Source organism: Herpailurus yagouaroundi, unplaced genomic scaffold (assembly GCF_014898765.1).
Source record: "Herpailurus yagouaroundi ecotype Mexico unplaced genomic scaffold, PumYag 141, whole genome shotgun sequence".
Taxonomy (NCBI): domain Eukaryota; kingdom Metazoa; phylum Chordata; class Mammalia; order Carnivora; family Felidae; genus Herpailurus; species Herpailurus yagouaroundi.
Genome location: NW_024412396.1, coordinates 2,430,450 through 2,445,611, shown reverse-complemented (window position 1 = coordinate 2,445,611; position 15,162 = coordinate 2,430,450). Strand labels below are relative to the sequence as shown.

The window sequence follows — 15,162 nt, the reverse complement described above, 5'->3', positions numbered from 1 at the left end:
AAAAAAAAAGAGCATTAACTCTTGATCTTGAGGTTGAACCTCATGTTGGGTGTAGAGATTACTAAAAATAAATAATAAAGCTTAAAAAAATATTAAAACAACAACACAACAGTCCCCAGACAGCAGAACACACATTCTTTTCAATTGCACATGGGACATCCTCCAGGATATATGTTAAGCCACAAACCAAGTCTTAATGAACTGAAAACTAAAATCATATCAAGCATCTTTTCTAACAACAATTGTATGACACTAAAAATCAATTACAAGAGGAAAAATGGAAAAGCCAAACATGTGGAGGCTAAACTACATGGTACTAAACAACCAGTGGGTCAAGGAGGACCTTGAGATAAATGAAGATGGAAACACAATAGTCCAAAATCTATAAGATGCAGCAAAAGCAGTTGAAAAAGGGCAGCTTAGATAGTAAAGACTTACCTTAGGAAACAAGAAAAATCTAAAACAATCTAACCTTACAGCTAAATGAACTAGAAAAAGAACAAAGCCCATGGGCGCCTGCATAGCTCAATTGGTTAAGTGTCTGACTTCAGCTCAGGTCATGGTCTTGCGGTTTGTGAGTTCAAGCCCCGTGTCGGGCTCTGTGTTGACAGCTCAGAGCCTGGAGCCTGTTTTGGATTCTGTGTTTCCCATCTCTCTCTGTCCCTCTCCTGCTCATGCTCTGTGTCTTTATCTCTCAAAAATAAATAAACATTAAAAAAAAAAAAAAAAAGAACAAAGCCCAGAATTAGTAGAGGGAAGGAAATAATAAAGATTACAGCAGAAACAAATGAAATAGATTAAAAAAGCAATACAGAAGATCAACAAATCTAAGGGATGGTCTTTTTTTTTTTTTTTTAATATTTTATTTTTATTTTTGAGAGACAAAGCATGAGCGGGGGAGGGCAGAGAGAGAGGGGGACACAGGATCCAAAGCAGGCTCCAGGCTCCGAGCTGTCAGCACAGAGCCCGATGCAGAGCCCGATGCAGGGCTAGAACTCACAAACCGCGCATCATGACCTGAGCTGACATCAGATGCTCAACCGATTGAGCCAACCAGGTGCCCCAAGAGGTGGTCTTTTAAAAAGAGAAACAAAATTGGGGCGTCTGGGTGGCTCAGTTGGTTAAACGCCCAACTTTGGCTCAGGTCATGATCTCGTGATTTGTGAGTTCAAGCCCCACTCCAGTCTCTGTGCTGACAGCTGAGCCTGGAGCCTGATTCAGATTCTGTGTCTCCCCCTCTGCCCCTCCCTTGCTTGCACTCACTCTCGCTCTCTCTCTTAAAAATAAATACACATTGGGGCGCCTGGGTGGCGCAGTCGGTTGGGCGTCCGACTTCAGCCAGGTCACGATCTCGCGGTCCGTGAGTTTGAGCCCCGCGTCGGGCTCTGGGCTGATGGCTTAGAGCCTGGAGCCTGTTTCCGATTCTGTGTCTCCCTCTCTCTCTGCCCCTCCCCCGTTCATGCTCTGTCTCTCTCTGTCCCAAAAATAAATAAAAACGTTGAAAAAAAAATTAAAAAAAAAAAAATAAATACACATTAAAAAAAGAAAAAAAAAGATAAAACAAAATTGATAAACTTTAGCCAGACTCATCAAGGAAAAAAAAAGAGAGGGCCCAAATAAAATCAGAAATGAAACAGAACAACCCATACCACAGAAACACAAAGGATTATAAGACACTATTATAAAAAATATATGCCAACAAATGGGACAACCCAGAAGAAACATACAATCTTCTGAGACTAAATCAAGAAGAAATAGAAACTCTGGACAGACTGATTACTAGTAATGAAATTGAATTGTGAATCAAATTACCAACAAACAAAAGTCCCCAGATCAGACAGCTTCACAGGTATATTCTACCAAACATTAAAGAAGAGTTTATACCGATCTTTCTCAAACTATTCCAAAAAACTGAAGAGGAAGAAAAAAGCTTTCAAACTCATTCTATAAGGCCAGTATTACCCTGATACCAAAGACATCACACACACAAAAAAAGAAAACTGCAGGTCAATATACCCGATGAACATATATGTAAAAATCCTCAACAAAATATTAGCAAACCAAATGCAACAATACATTAAAAGGATCACACACTATGATCAAGTGAGATTTATTCCAGGAATGCAAGGATGGTTAAATATATGCAAACCCATCGATGTTGACACACATTAACAAAAAGAATAAAAATCATCTCAAAAGATACAGAATAGGCATTTGATGATAATTTCAAAATCCATTTATGATTAAAAACTCTTGGGGCACCTGGGTTGCTCAGTTGGTTAAGCATCCGACTTTGTTTGGCTCAGGTCATGATCTCATGGCTTATGAGTTTGAGCCTCATGTCAGGCTCTGTGCTAACAGCTCAGAGCCTGGAGCCTGCTTCAGATTCTGTCTCCCTCTCTCTCTCTCCACGCCTCTTTCACTCATGCTGTCTCAAAAACAAATAAACATTAAAAAAAATTTTTTTTAAATGTTTTAAAAAAGTCTCAAAAAAGTAGGTATAGAGGGAATATACCTCAACATGATAAAGGTCATCTATGACAAATCCTCAGCTAACATACTGAATAGTGAAAAACTGAAAGCTTTTCCTCTAAGATCAGGAACAAGACAAGGATGCCCATTCTCTTTGCTTTTAACAATATGAGGTGCACCTTGGAGATGTTGCAGTTTTGGTTCTAGACTACCAGTAAAGTGGTTATCACAATAAAGAGAGTCAAATGCATTTACTCGTTTCTCAGTGCATATAAAAGTTATGTTTATACTATGCTGTAGTTTATTAAGTGCAATAGTGTTATGTCTAAAAAAATAATATACATACCTTAAAAGTACTTTATTGGGGCACCTGAGTGGCTTAGTTGGTTAAGCATCCAACTTCAGTTCAGGTCATGAGCTCATGGTTTGTGAGTTTGAGCCCCATGTCGGGCTCACTGCTGTCAGTGCAGAGCCCACTTTGGATCCTCTTTCCCCCACTTCTCTCTGCCCCTCTCCCACTTGCACTCTCTTGCTCTTAAAAATACATAAACATTAAAAAAAAAAAAGGTACTTTATTGCTAAAAAATGCTATCATCTGAGCTTTCAGCAAGTTATCTTTTGGCTCCTGGAGGGTCTTGCCTTGATACTGATGGATGGCTGCTGACCAGGTGGTTGCTGAAAGCTGGAGGTGGCCGTGGCAATTTCTTAAAAAAGACGGCAGTGAGGTCTGCTGCACCAATTGACTCTTCCTTTTATGAATTTCTCTGTAGAATGTAATGCTGTTTGATAGCATTTTATCCACATTAGAACTTTCAAAATTGGAGTCAATCCCTGCTACTGCTTTATCACCTAAGTCTGTGTAATATTCCAAATCCTTTATCATTTAACAGTCTTCATAGTATCTGCACCAGGAATAAATCCATCTCAAGAAACCACTTTCTTTGCTCTTCATAAGAAGCAACTCCTTATCTATTCAAGTTTTATCATGCGACTGCAGCAATTCAGTCACATCTTGAGGCTCCCTTTTAGTTTTCTTGCTATTTCTATCTTATCTGCAGTTACTTCCTCCATTGAAGTCTTGACCCCCTCAAAGTCATCCATGAGGACTGGAATTGGAACTTATATCATACTCTTATTAATGTTGGTATTTTGACCTTTTCTCATGAATCGTGAATGTTTTTTATGGCATCTAGGATGGTGAATCCTTTCCAAAAGGTTATCAATTTACTTTGCCCAGATCTATCAGAGGAACCACAATCTATGGCAGCTTTAGCTTTACAAAATGTATTTCTTAAAAATTATGACTTAAAATTACTCCTTAATCCATGGGCTGCAGAATGGACGTTGCATTAGCAGGCATGATAACATCAGTCTTGTATACCTCCATCGGAGCTCTTAGGTGACCAAGTCCATTGTCAATGAGCAATATTTTGAAACGCATCTTTTTTTCCTAAGGACTAGGTCTCAATGGTAGGCTTAAAATATTCAGTCCATGTTGTAAACTGATGTGCTGTCACCCAGGCTTTGTTGTTCTATTTATAGAGCACAGGCAGGGTAGATTTAGCATAATTCTTCAGGGCCTTGCAATTTTCAAAATGGGAAATGAGCACTGGCTTCAACTTAAAAGGATTAAAACAATTTTTTAAATGTTTATTTTTGAAAAAGAGAGAGGGGCGCCTGGGTGGCTCAGTCGGTTTAGCATCCGACTTGGGCTCAGGTCATGATCTCATGGTCTGTGAGTTCCAGCCATGCGTCAGGCTCTGTGCCGACAGCTCAGAGCTTGGAGCTCTGAATGCTTCGGATTCTGTGTCTCTGTCTCTGCTCCTCCCCAGCTTGGACTCTCTCTCTCTCAAAAATAAATAAAAGATTTAAAAATATACATAATGAAAAAAAAAAAGAGAAAAGAGTGTGAGTGGGGGAGGGGCAGAGAGAGAGGGAGGACACAGAATCTGAAGCAGGCTCCAGCCTCCAAGCTGTCAGCACAGAGCTGATGCAGGGCTCAAACCATGAGATCATCACCTGAGCCCAAGTCGGAAGCCTAACTGACTGAGCCACCCAGCCACCAAAGGGTGTCTTGCCTCCCAGTTGGGAAATCGAACCAGGTCTCCTACATGACAGGTGGGGATACTCACCACTATACTAACAAGGACAGCTCAACTTAAAGCCATCAGTTGTATTAGTTCCTAACAAGAGTCTGCCTGTCCTTTGAGGATAGACATTGACTTCCCTCTAGCTGTGAAAGTCCTAGATGACATCTTCTTCCAATATAAGGCTTCTCATCCATGTTGAGAATCTGTTGGTTAGTGTGATGACTTTTGCCTTCCTCACTAAATTTAATCATTTCTAGCTTTTATGGTGAGACATGTGACTATCCCTTTCACTTGAACAATGAGAGGTCACGGTAGGGTTATTAACCCTAATTTCAGGCCTAATTTCAATATTGTTGTGCCCTGGGAAGGCCTGAAGAAAGGGAGAGAGATGGGGGAATGGCTGGTTGGTAGAATAGTCAGAATACACACATTTATTGATTACATTCTCTGTCATATATGGGTACAGTTTGTGACACTCCAAAACAATTACAATGGTGGGGTGCCTGGGTGGCTCAGTCGGTTAAGCGTCCGACTTCAGCTCAGGTCACGATCTTGCGGCCTGTGAGTTTGAGCCCTGTGTCAGGCTCTGGGCTGATGGCTCAGAGCCTGGAGCCTGCTTCCGATTCTGTGTCTGCCTCTCTCTCTGCCCCTCCCCCGTTCATGCTCTGTCTCTGTCTGTCTCAAAAATAAATAAACGTTAAAAAAAAAAATTAGAGGCACCTGGGTGGCGCAGTCGGTTAAGCGTCCGACTTCAGCCAGGTCACGATCTCGCGGTCCGTGAGTTCGAGCCCCGCGTCGGGCTCTGGGCTGATGGCTCAGAGCCTGGAGCCTGTTTCCGATTCTGTGTCTCCCTCTCTCTCTGCCCCTCCCCCATTCATGCTCTGTCTCTCTCTGTCCCAAAAATAAATAAACGTTGAAAAAAAAATTAAAAAAAAAAAACAATTACAATAGTAACATCACAAAACACTGTAACAAATATAATAAAAAAGTTTTAAGTATTGTGAGAATTACCAAAATGTGACACAGAGACAGGAAATGAGCAAATGCTGTTGTAAAAATGGCACTGATAAGACTTGCAAGATGCAGGGTTGCCACACACCTTCAATATGTAAAAAATGCATTATCCACAAGTGCAATAAAGTAAGTTATACCTGTACTGGAAGTCCTACCACAGCAATAGATGAGAAAAAGAAATAAAAGCCATCCAAACTGGAAAAGAAGCAAAACCATTAGTATTTGCAGATGACACATTACTATATACAGAAAACCCTAAAGACTTTATCCAAAAATGATCGGAATAAATGAATTCAGTAAATCTGCAGGATACAAAATTGATACTGAGGAACAAATTTAACCAAGGAGGTGAAACACTTGTACTCTGAAAACTATAAGACACTGATATAGAAACTGAAGGCAATACAAATAATGGAAAGATATACTGTGTTTATGGACTGAATTAATACTGTTAAAATGTCCATACTACTGGGCTTCCTGTCTAAGGTGGCAATGTAGGAAGACACTGAACTCACCTCCTACATGGACACACCAAATCTACACCTATTTACAAAGCAATTCCTCCTGAAGAACTGAGGGCTGACTGAACAGCTTCTGCACAATGGAAGATAGATCACATAGAGAAAGGCAAGAGAGATGGACACACACTAACGAAGGGAACCTCCACGCCCCAGCACTGTGAACCGCAGTGGGGAGGGACTGCATTGAGGGATCACAAGCAGTTTCTTCTACCCTGGGCACACAAAAAAAGCAGCAGTATGAAAGAGCAACTGGCTGGCTCAGTCAGTAGAGCATGAGACTCTTGATCTCAGGGTGGTGAGTTTGAGCCCTACACTGGGGGTAAATTACAATCGATTAATCAATCAGCAACTAAATTACAAAGCAACTGGCTTTAGAACCCTGCCAAACAGTGGAGAGATGCTGGAACTCTCTCTAGCACTGAGGGGCTGGAGAATGTCAGAGTTTACATTGTCCTTCCACCTTGATAGCACTGATGGGAGGCAAGGTCTAGGTGCCATAGCTGGCCTGCTGCCGCACGAGCCCCAGGACACTAACCCATACCAACCCTGGATAATCTAGGTTACAGAAAAAATAAAAGCTGTGGTTTAAAAAGGTTCCAGTTGTAGAACTCCGCCAAATGACAGGGCAGCTGCTGGAACTCTCTTCAGGTCAGTGGGGCTTGCGAGTGCCACAATTTATGTTCCCTTTCCACCATGATCGCATGGAGAGGAGCCAAGTCTGAGTACCCTAGCCAGCCTACCTCTTCAGTGAGCCCCAGGATCTTAGCCCATAACAGTCCAAGCCATCCCACCAAAGCAGCCCTTGTGTGGCACATGGTAGTTAGTGCTTACTATACTTCCAGTTGTCTGGCCAAGGTGCCATAGACACAAAGTAGCCTGAAACATCCCAGACCTGCAACACTTCAGCTTCAGAGGACTTCCTAGGGCATCCCTGGTGCAGAGTGCTCTGGGACCTCCTAGCACATGCTTGCTTTGCCTCCACCCATCCTGCCAGGGTGCTCCCTATGTGGAACTCCCCAAGAACTTCCCTCCCCCAGCCTAAATCCACTTTAGCTTCAGCTGTCCTGCTGGGACACCCTCTGTGTGAAGAACTTTAAGAAGATTGAGATCATCTTTTCTGACCACAAGAGTATGAAACTAAACCCCAAAACCCCCACAAACACGTGGGGGCTAAAACATGCTACTGAACAACAAATGAAATCAAAGACGATATGAAAAATACCTTGAGATTAGTGAAAATGAAAACATAATGGTTCAAAATCTTTGGAACAAATATCTTTAGAAGCAAAAGTAGTTCTAAGAGGGAAACTTACAGCGATACAAGAAAAAAGAAAAATTTCATATGATCTAACCTTACACCTAAGTGAACCAGAAAAAAAGAGACCAAAATTAGTAGAAGGAAGGAAATAATAAAGATCAGAGCAGAAATAAATGAAATGGAGACTGAATAAAAATGATAGAAAAGATCAGTGAGGGGCGCCTGGGTGGCTCAGTCGATTAAGCGTCTGACTTCGGCTCAGGTCATGATCTCGTGGTTCATGAGTTCAAGCCCCACACTGGGCTCTGTGCTGACAGCTCAGAGCCTGAAGCCTGCTTCAGATTCTGTCTCCGTCTCTCTCTGCCCCTTCCCCACTCATGCTCTGTTTCTTTCTCAAATATAAATAAAACATTAAAAAAAAAATTAAAAAAAAAAAAGATCAGTGAAATCAAGAATTGGTTCCTTGAAAAGATAAACCAAATTAATAAACCTTTAGCCGGACTCATCACAAAGAGGATCTAAATAAATAAAATCAGAAATGAAAGAGAATAATACTACACACACACACACACACACACACACACACACACACACACACAGTATTACTTGGCAATGAAAAAGAATGAAATCTTGCCATTTGCAACTACGTGGATGGAACTAGAGGGTATCATGCTGAGTGAAATTAGAGAAAGACAAATATATGACTCCATTCATATGAGGACTTTAAGAGACAAAACAGATGAACATAAGGGAAGGGAAGCAAAAATAATATATAAAAACAGGGAGGGGGACAAAACATAAGAGACTCTTTAATATGAAGAACAAACAGGGGGCTACTGAAGGGGTTGAGGGAGGGGAATGGGCTAAATGGGTAAGGGGCATTAAGGAATCTACTCCTGAAATCATTGTTGCACTATATACTAATTTGGATGTAAATTAAAAAAAATTAAAAAAAAAAAGAGAATAATAGCACAGAAACACAAAGGATTGTAAGACATTACTATAAATAATTACATGCCAACATTATATGGGACAACCTGGAAGAAATAAATTCCTAGAAACATACAATCTTCCAATACTGAATCAGGAAGAAATAGAAAATCTGAACAGACTGATTACTAGTAATGAAATTGGCAATCAAGCTCCCAAAAAACAAAAGTCCAAGACCAGAGAACTTCATAGGTGAATTTTACCAAACATTTAAAGAAGAGCTAATCTTATCCTTCTTAACCTATCCTTCTTAAACTATTCAAAAAACTGAAGACGAAGGGAAGCGTTCCAAACTCATTCTATAAGGCCAGTATTACCCTGATACCAAAACCAAAGACGCTACAAAAAAAAAACTACCTGGCCGCTATCTGATGAACACAGATGCAAAAAAACCTCACCAAAATATTACCGAATCGCATTCAAGAATACATTAAAAAAAAAAAAAAGTTTATTTACTCATTTATGAAAGACAGCCAGTGAGTAGGGGAGGGGCAGGAGAGGGAGACAGAGCATCCCAAGCAGGCTCTGTGCTGTCAACGCAGGGCTCAAACTCACAAAATGTGAGATTGTGACCTGAGCCGAAATCAAGAGTCAGATATTTCCCCAACTGAGCCACCCAGGCACCCCAAGAACTTTTGCTTTAAGATCAGGAACATGCCAAGTATGTCCCCTCTTGCCACTTGTATTCAACACAGCACTGGACATTCTAGCCACAGCAATCAGATAAAAAAAAGAAATAAAAGGCATCTAAATCAGTAAGGAAGAAGTAAAACTGTCACTATTTTCAAATGACATACATAGAAAAACCTTAGAACTCCACTAAAAAAAATGATTACAAGTAATATATGAAAATTAATAAATGAAAATAAAGCTGCAAGATACAAAATTAACATACAAAAATGTCTTGCATTTCTACAGACTAATTATGAAGTAGCAGAAAGAGAAATTAAGAAACAACTCCATTTACAACTGCACCAAAAAGAATAAAATATCTAGGGATAAATTTAACTAAGCAAGTGAAAGACCTGTCTGAAAACTGTAGAAGACTGATGAAAGAAACTGAAGACAACACAAATAACTAAAAAGATACACCATGCTCATGGATTGGAAGAAAACTGCTAAAATGTCCATACACCCAAAGCAATCTACAGATTCAATGCAATCCCTATCAAATAAAATACCAATTACATTTTTCACACTAGAAGAATTCTAAAATTTGTATGGAACCACATAAGACCTTAAATAGCCAAAACAATCATAAGAACAAAAATGAAAGTATCACAATCCCAGATTTCAAGATCTATTACAAAGTTATAAAACAGTAGGTACTGGCACAAAAACAGACACATAAACTAATGGGCACACAATAGAATCCAGAAATAAACCTACATTTACATGGTCAATTAATCTTTGACAAAGGTGGCAATGGAGAAGAGACAGCCTCTTTAATAAACGGTGTTGTTAAAATTGGACAGCCACATGCAAAAGAATGAAACTGGAATCACTTTCCGACACCATATACAAAAATAAACGAAACTAGATTAAAGACTTCAATGTGAGACCAGAAGCCATAAAATTCCTAGAAGAAAATATAGGCAGTAAATTTTTGGACATCAGCTTTAGCAGTATTTTTCTGGCTATGTCTTCCCAGGCAAGAGAAATAAAAGCAAAATAAACTATTGAAACTACACCAAAACAAAAAGTTTTTGCACAGTGAATAAAACCATCAACAAACCAAAAAGGTAAACTACTGAATGGGAGAAGATATTCGCAAATGATATAGTCAATAAGGGGTTAATATCCAAAATAAAGAACTTCTACAACTCAATATCCAAAAAACAGTACAATTAAAAAATGGGTAGAGGCCCTGAACAGGCATTTCTACAAACACATGCAGATGGCCAACAGACAAATGAAAACGTGCTAGGGGCGTCTGAGTGGCTCAGTGGGTTAGGCATCTGACTCTTGATTTCGGCTCAGGTCATGAAATCAAGATTCGTGAGTTTGAGCCCCTTGTTGGGCTCTACCCTGACAGCGCAGAGCCCGCTTGGGATTCTGTCTCCCTTTCTCTCTCTCTGCCCTTCCCCTGCTTGCTCTTTTTCTCTCTCCCTCTCAAAAATAAATAAGTATTAAAAAAACAACAACAAAAAAGAGACAGAGGGGTGCCTAGGTAGCTCAGTTGATTAAGTGGCTGACTTGGTTTCAGCTCAGGTCATGATCTCATGGGTTTATAAGTTTGAGCCCTGTATTGGGCTCTATGCTGACAGTGCAGAGCCTGCTTGGGAGTCTCTCTCTGCCCCTCCCCCCTCTCAAAAATAAAATATACAAACATAAAAAAAAAAAAGAAAACATGCTAAACATCACTAATCATCAGGGAAATGCAAATCAGAGCCAAAATGAGTTATCACCTCAACATCTGTCAGAATGGCTAGAATAAAAAAGAAGTAAGTGTTGATAAGGATGTGGAGAAAAGAAACTCATCGTGCACTGCTGGTGAGAATGTAAAATAGTACAGCCACTGTGGAAAACAGCATGGCAGTTCCTTAAAAAACTAATAATAGAAATACCATATGATCTAATCATCCCACTGCTGGGGATTTACCCAAAGAAAATGAAAACAGTACTTCAAAAATATATATACACCCCTAAGTTCATTGCAGCATTATTTACAACAGCCAAGATATGGAAGCAACTGTCCATTCATAGGTGAATGGCTAAAAAAGGTGTAGTGTATACACACACAGCAGAATATTATGCAGCCATAAAAAAGAATGAGATCTTGCCATTTGTGACATGGATGGACCTACAGGGTATTATGCTATGTAGAGGCAGAAGGAGAAAGACAAACACAGTATAATTTCACTTATATGTGGAATCTAGAAAACAAACAGACCCGTAGATATAGAGAACAATCTGGATGTCAAAAGGGGGTTGGCAGAGATGGGTAGAATAGGAGATGAAAAGGCACAAACTTGGGGCACCTGGGTGGCTCAGTCGGTTAAGTGTCCAACTCTTTTTTTTTTTTTTTTTTAAGTTTATTTATTTTGAGAGAGACAGAGCACAAGTTGGGGACAAGCAAAAGAGAGGGGGACAGAGGATCCAAAGCGGGCTCCTCACCGATAGCAGAAAGCCTGATGCAGGGTTCAAACCCATGAACCAGCAGATTATGACCTGAACCGAAGTCAGATACTTAACCGACTGAGACACCCAGGTGCCCCTAAGCATCTTGCATTTGCCTCAGGTCATGATCTCATGGCTTCTGAGTTTGAGCCCCACAATAGGCTCTGTGCTGACAGCGAGGAGCTTGCTTGTGTTCCCCCCTCCCGCCCCCCACTTGCTCTCAAAATAAGTAAATTAATTAATTAAATGGTACAAACTTCCAGGGGTGCTAGGTTGGCTCAGCTGGTAGAGCATGCGACTCTTGATCTCGGGGTTGTTGAGTTTGAGCCCTGAGATCAAGAGCTGCATGCTATACCGACTGAGCCAAGTATTGCTTAAATAAATAAAAAACAAAGGTACAAACTTCCAGTTATAAATAAAGAAGACATAGGTATGCAATGTACAGCACAGGGAATATAGTTAATAACACTGTTAACAACTTTATATGGTGACATTGTGGTCACTTCATAAGGTATAAATGTTGAATCACTATGTTGTACACCTGAAACTAACATGATATTGTGTACCAACTACACTCCAATAGAATAAACTGGGGGAGAAAGTCTAACACAGAAAGGCTGAATATGAAAAGAAATATGGGCTTAGCTGATGTCACAGTTAAAATGAGGTGTTATTAATAAGTCAGATTGTTGAGTGTCAAAGAGTGGAAAGAAGTCCACTGCATGCAGGATAGTCTTTTAAAATAACAGCTATGAAAGGAGAAAGAACAAAGGATGAAGGGACTTTTTCCTCAAGAAATACATGGTATGTTTGAACATGTTTATATTTTCAGAATAGGGCAGTAAAAAGACACAAGAGACAGGATGATCTCTGGCGCACGGTGTAGGAAGAAACAGAATTTATAGTCTTCACCTACAGGAGGAACAATGTGGGCATCTTCCACTTTGGGGGGTTTTAAGTGCCTGGCCTGACCTTCTATTCACCTAAGCCAGGGCAGCTTCATCACTGTTAACAAGGTCTCCTTAATCTAACCCCATGCTCACATTCAAATATCTACATTTCTTGAATCTCAGATGATCTAGTGATTTGATAATACCTGTTAGGGAAAGATAAGGAGAGTGTATCTATGTATCAAGAATCTCTCACCTGAGTCCTCTCCTTTTCTGACCCCTAAACTTCTGCAACTACAGTTGACCTTTGAACAACAGGGGTTTGAACCGCATGGGCCCCCTCATACAGGGATTTTTTTTTTTTTAATAGCACTGTAAATGTATTTTCTCTACCTTACTTTATTGTAAGAATATAATATAGAATACATATAACACACAAAATATGTATTAGTTGTTTATGTTATCAGTAAGGCTTCTAACAGTTGGCTTTTAGCAGCTAAGTTTTGAGAAGTGAAAAGTTATACATGGATTTTCAACTGTTGAGTGGGGCTGGCACCCCTAACCCCCAGGTTATTCAAGGGTCAGCTGTAATCCCTCCCATCCACGTATAGAACTGCTATCTTTAAAGTTCTACTTCTAAGTTCCCATTTCCTCTACCCTTGACCAGGATGTATTCCCCTTACATGCAGCAATGGCCCCCCACCAAGGTAGGCCCAGGTTAACGTGCATAAATTCCAGTAAGTTCTGAATTAGTCCCACTGGGGTGTATGACCCCAGCCCCAGTTCAGCGAAGCTCTGTTCTGCAGCAGTTTGGATTACATCTGCAGTCTCTCCAGAAGCCACCTCCGTTATGGCTGTGGGTGGGGGAGTTGCAGGAATGACAGGAGGGGCCTGAACCTGTGCAAAAGGAAGCCATGTGTAATACTCAGTAGGGGGGACATAAGAAATCACAGGTCCCCTAAAATAATAACTAATATCAAATCAGGTTGTTCTATTGACTTTCTATTTCTCATTCTCCCAGGTTAGTCTACAGTGTACATGGAATTCAAAGCTTAAAAAGGACATTTTACTTTCTCCTCTAGGCAGGAAGATAAGTTACTTAGAGTAAGATTTCATGACTTCTCTTCCTATTAGGAAGTTATTTCTTCTATCAGTGTTTTCCAAACTTCAGTCATTTGAGCATCACTGGCATGATTTTGCAGATACTGAAACTATCAAAATTTTTACTTAAAACAATTTAGTTTTTAAGACCAAAATATTTACTTGGTCTCACCATCAGAAATATTAATAGCCATGAAGTCCTTGATTTGCAAGTTATAACTTTTCTAATACACACGCACACCTGGAATCACATCTAAATCATCAGTGGCTTGCCACCATTATGGCAAACAATGCCTTGTATAGCACTTAAATCTCTCCTGCTGTACTGTCAGTCATTTCCCCACTGACTTGAAAATCTATCCCAGGAAGAGATACTACCATTTTGGGGAGCTGTGTGGAGTGTGGCCAAGAACTCTTTGCCACATTCCCTCTCCATGTAGTTAAAACAAAATAGAAACAAATCAACCAACAAACCCCACTCCTAACGTCGCAGGGACTAATCGCCTCTTACCTGGGCTTCTGAGAACAAGATCACAGAGGTACTAAGGCCCCGTGGGCCAGGGGCCGCGAGGAGGACATAGTGCGGGCGCTCGCAGCACCGGCCGGCTGGGAAGAGGTGCCCCGCGGTCAGCGGTTTTCGGGGCCAATGTGAGGGCCCTGCGACGCTGTGGAACTGAGAGGGTAAAAGGAGGATGGGGCCCTCTTATCGGAGCAGACGTCGTTCATCATGCTCATTTGCCAACGAAGCAGGCAGCCCGCCACCACAGGTGAGGGCACTGCTACTCTCCGCGCGCAGATGGCTGGCCCGAAGGCATGCAACTTGTTGAGTCCTGGTTCTCAGTTACTACAGACCCACCCGGGAGCACAGAGGTCGAGGCTAAGGTTTCCGTGGCAGGGGTGACAACGGGACCCGTGAATAGTTAACTATACGCGGCCGCTGAGGCCGCACGGCCGGGGCCGTAACCCTCCCGCGTCCTCAGGCGAGCCGAGGTCAAGAGAGACAGGTCCTGGTGGGCAGGTCATGCTGTCCCTGGCACAAGCTGTCTCGGGCTCGGGCCACAGGGACAGGGTAGCATTCGGGCGCTCAGCCCTGGGGCATCCTTACCTGACGCTGTGGCCGTAACAGGCGAAGAAGCTCCCGGCGTCCGCACATCAATCCCATCGCCATTTTGCCGGGAAGAAGCCTTGCGCTCGCGCCTGCGCACTCAGAACTTTAGCCTCGCGGGAAGAGGCCCTTTTGGAAATGGGCTTGAAGCCAGAGCTATTGCCACGATCAGGTGGTAAACGGGACTGAAACCTGGCGGCCATATTTGAAGTGGGTACGAAGACGCTAAGGGTCTTTTTAACAAGATCGTGCAGTGTTTTCAGGACTTTGAAAGATTTAAATTAAGAGCCCCGGGAGAGGCGGTCTGGTAGTGACTGCAAATCTTGGGGCTTGGGCTCTTTTCCTCCGTCTCGTAAATCCGCGATTCACCTCTGATTTGTAGAGTTAAAAAATAGCTTCGAGACCGTCTTGGCTGTGCTTGGCGTAGATTTTTCCTGCCCAGTGATGTTCGACTTTTATTGCTAGATAATATTGTAATTGCAGATTAAGTGAAATGTGAGGATAGTCTGGCGTCTGACAAAAATGGAGGGAAGGCAACTTATAGGAAGGAAATATTTTCCTCCCAGATAAAAAGACAAAGCTTCAAGAGGGGACTCTACCT

General features: G+C 41.5%; 1 protein-coding gene across 1 annotated transcript in view; it reads right to left on the bottom strand.

The window, feature by feature from the left end:
• OXA1L (OXA1L mitochondrial inner membrane insertase) overlaps nt 1-14,674 on the bottom strand; it is a 21,634-nt gene extending 6,960 nt beyond the window's left edge. The window contains exons 1-3 of the mRNA XM_040476621.1: nt 14,562-14,674; nt 13,968-14,129; nt 13,039-13,252 (exon numbers count right to left, since the gene is read on the bottom strand). Of these exons, the coding sequence (XP_040332555.1) occupies nt 13,039-13,252; nt 13,968-14,129; nt 14,562-14,624 (439 nt within the window). The 5' untranslated portion in view covers nt 14,625-14,674. The remainder of the gene's footprint in view (nt 1-13,038; nt 13,253-13,967; nt 14,130-14,561) is intronic.
• Between the last annotated feature and the right edge of the window lie 488 nt (nt 14,675-15,162).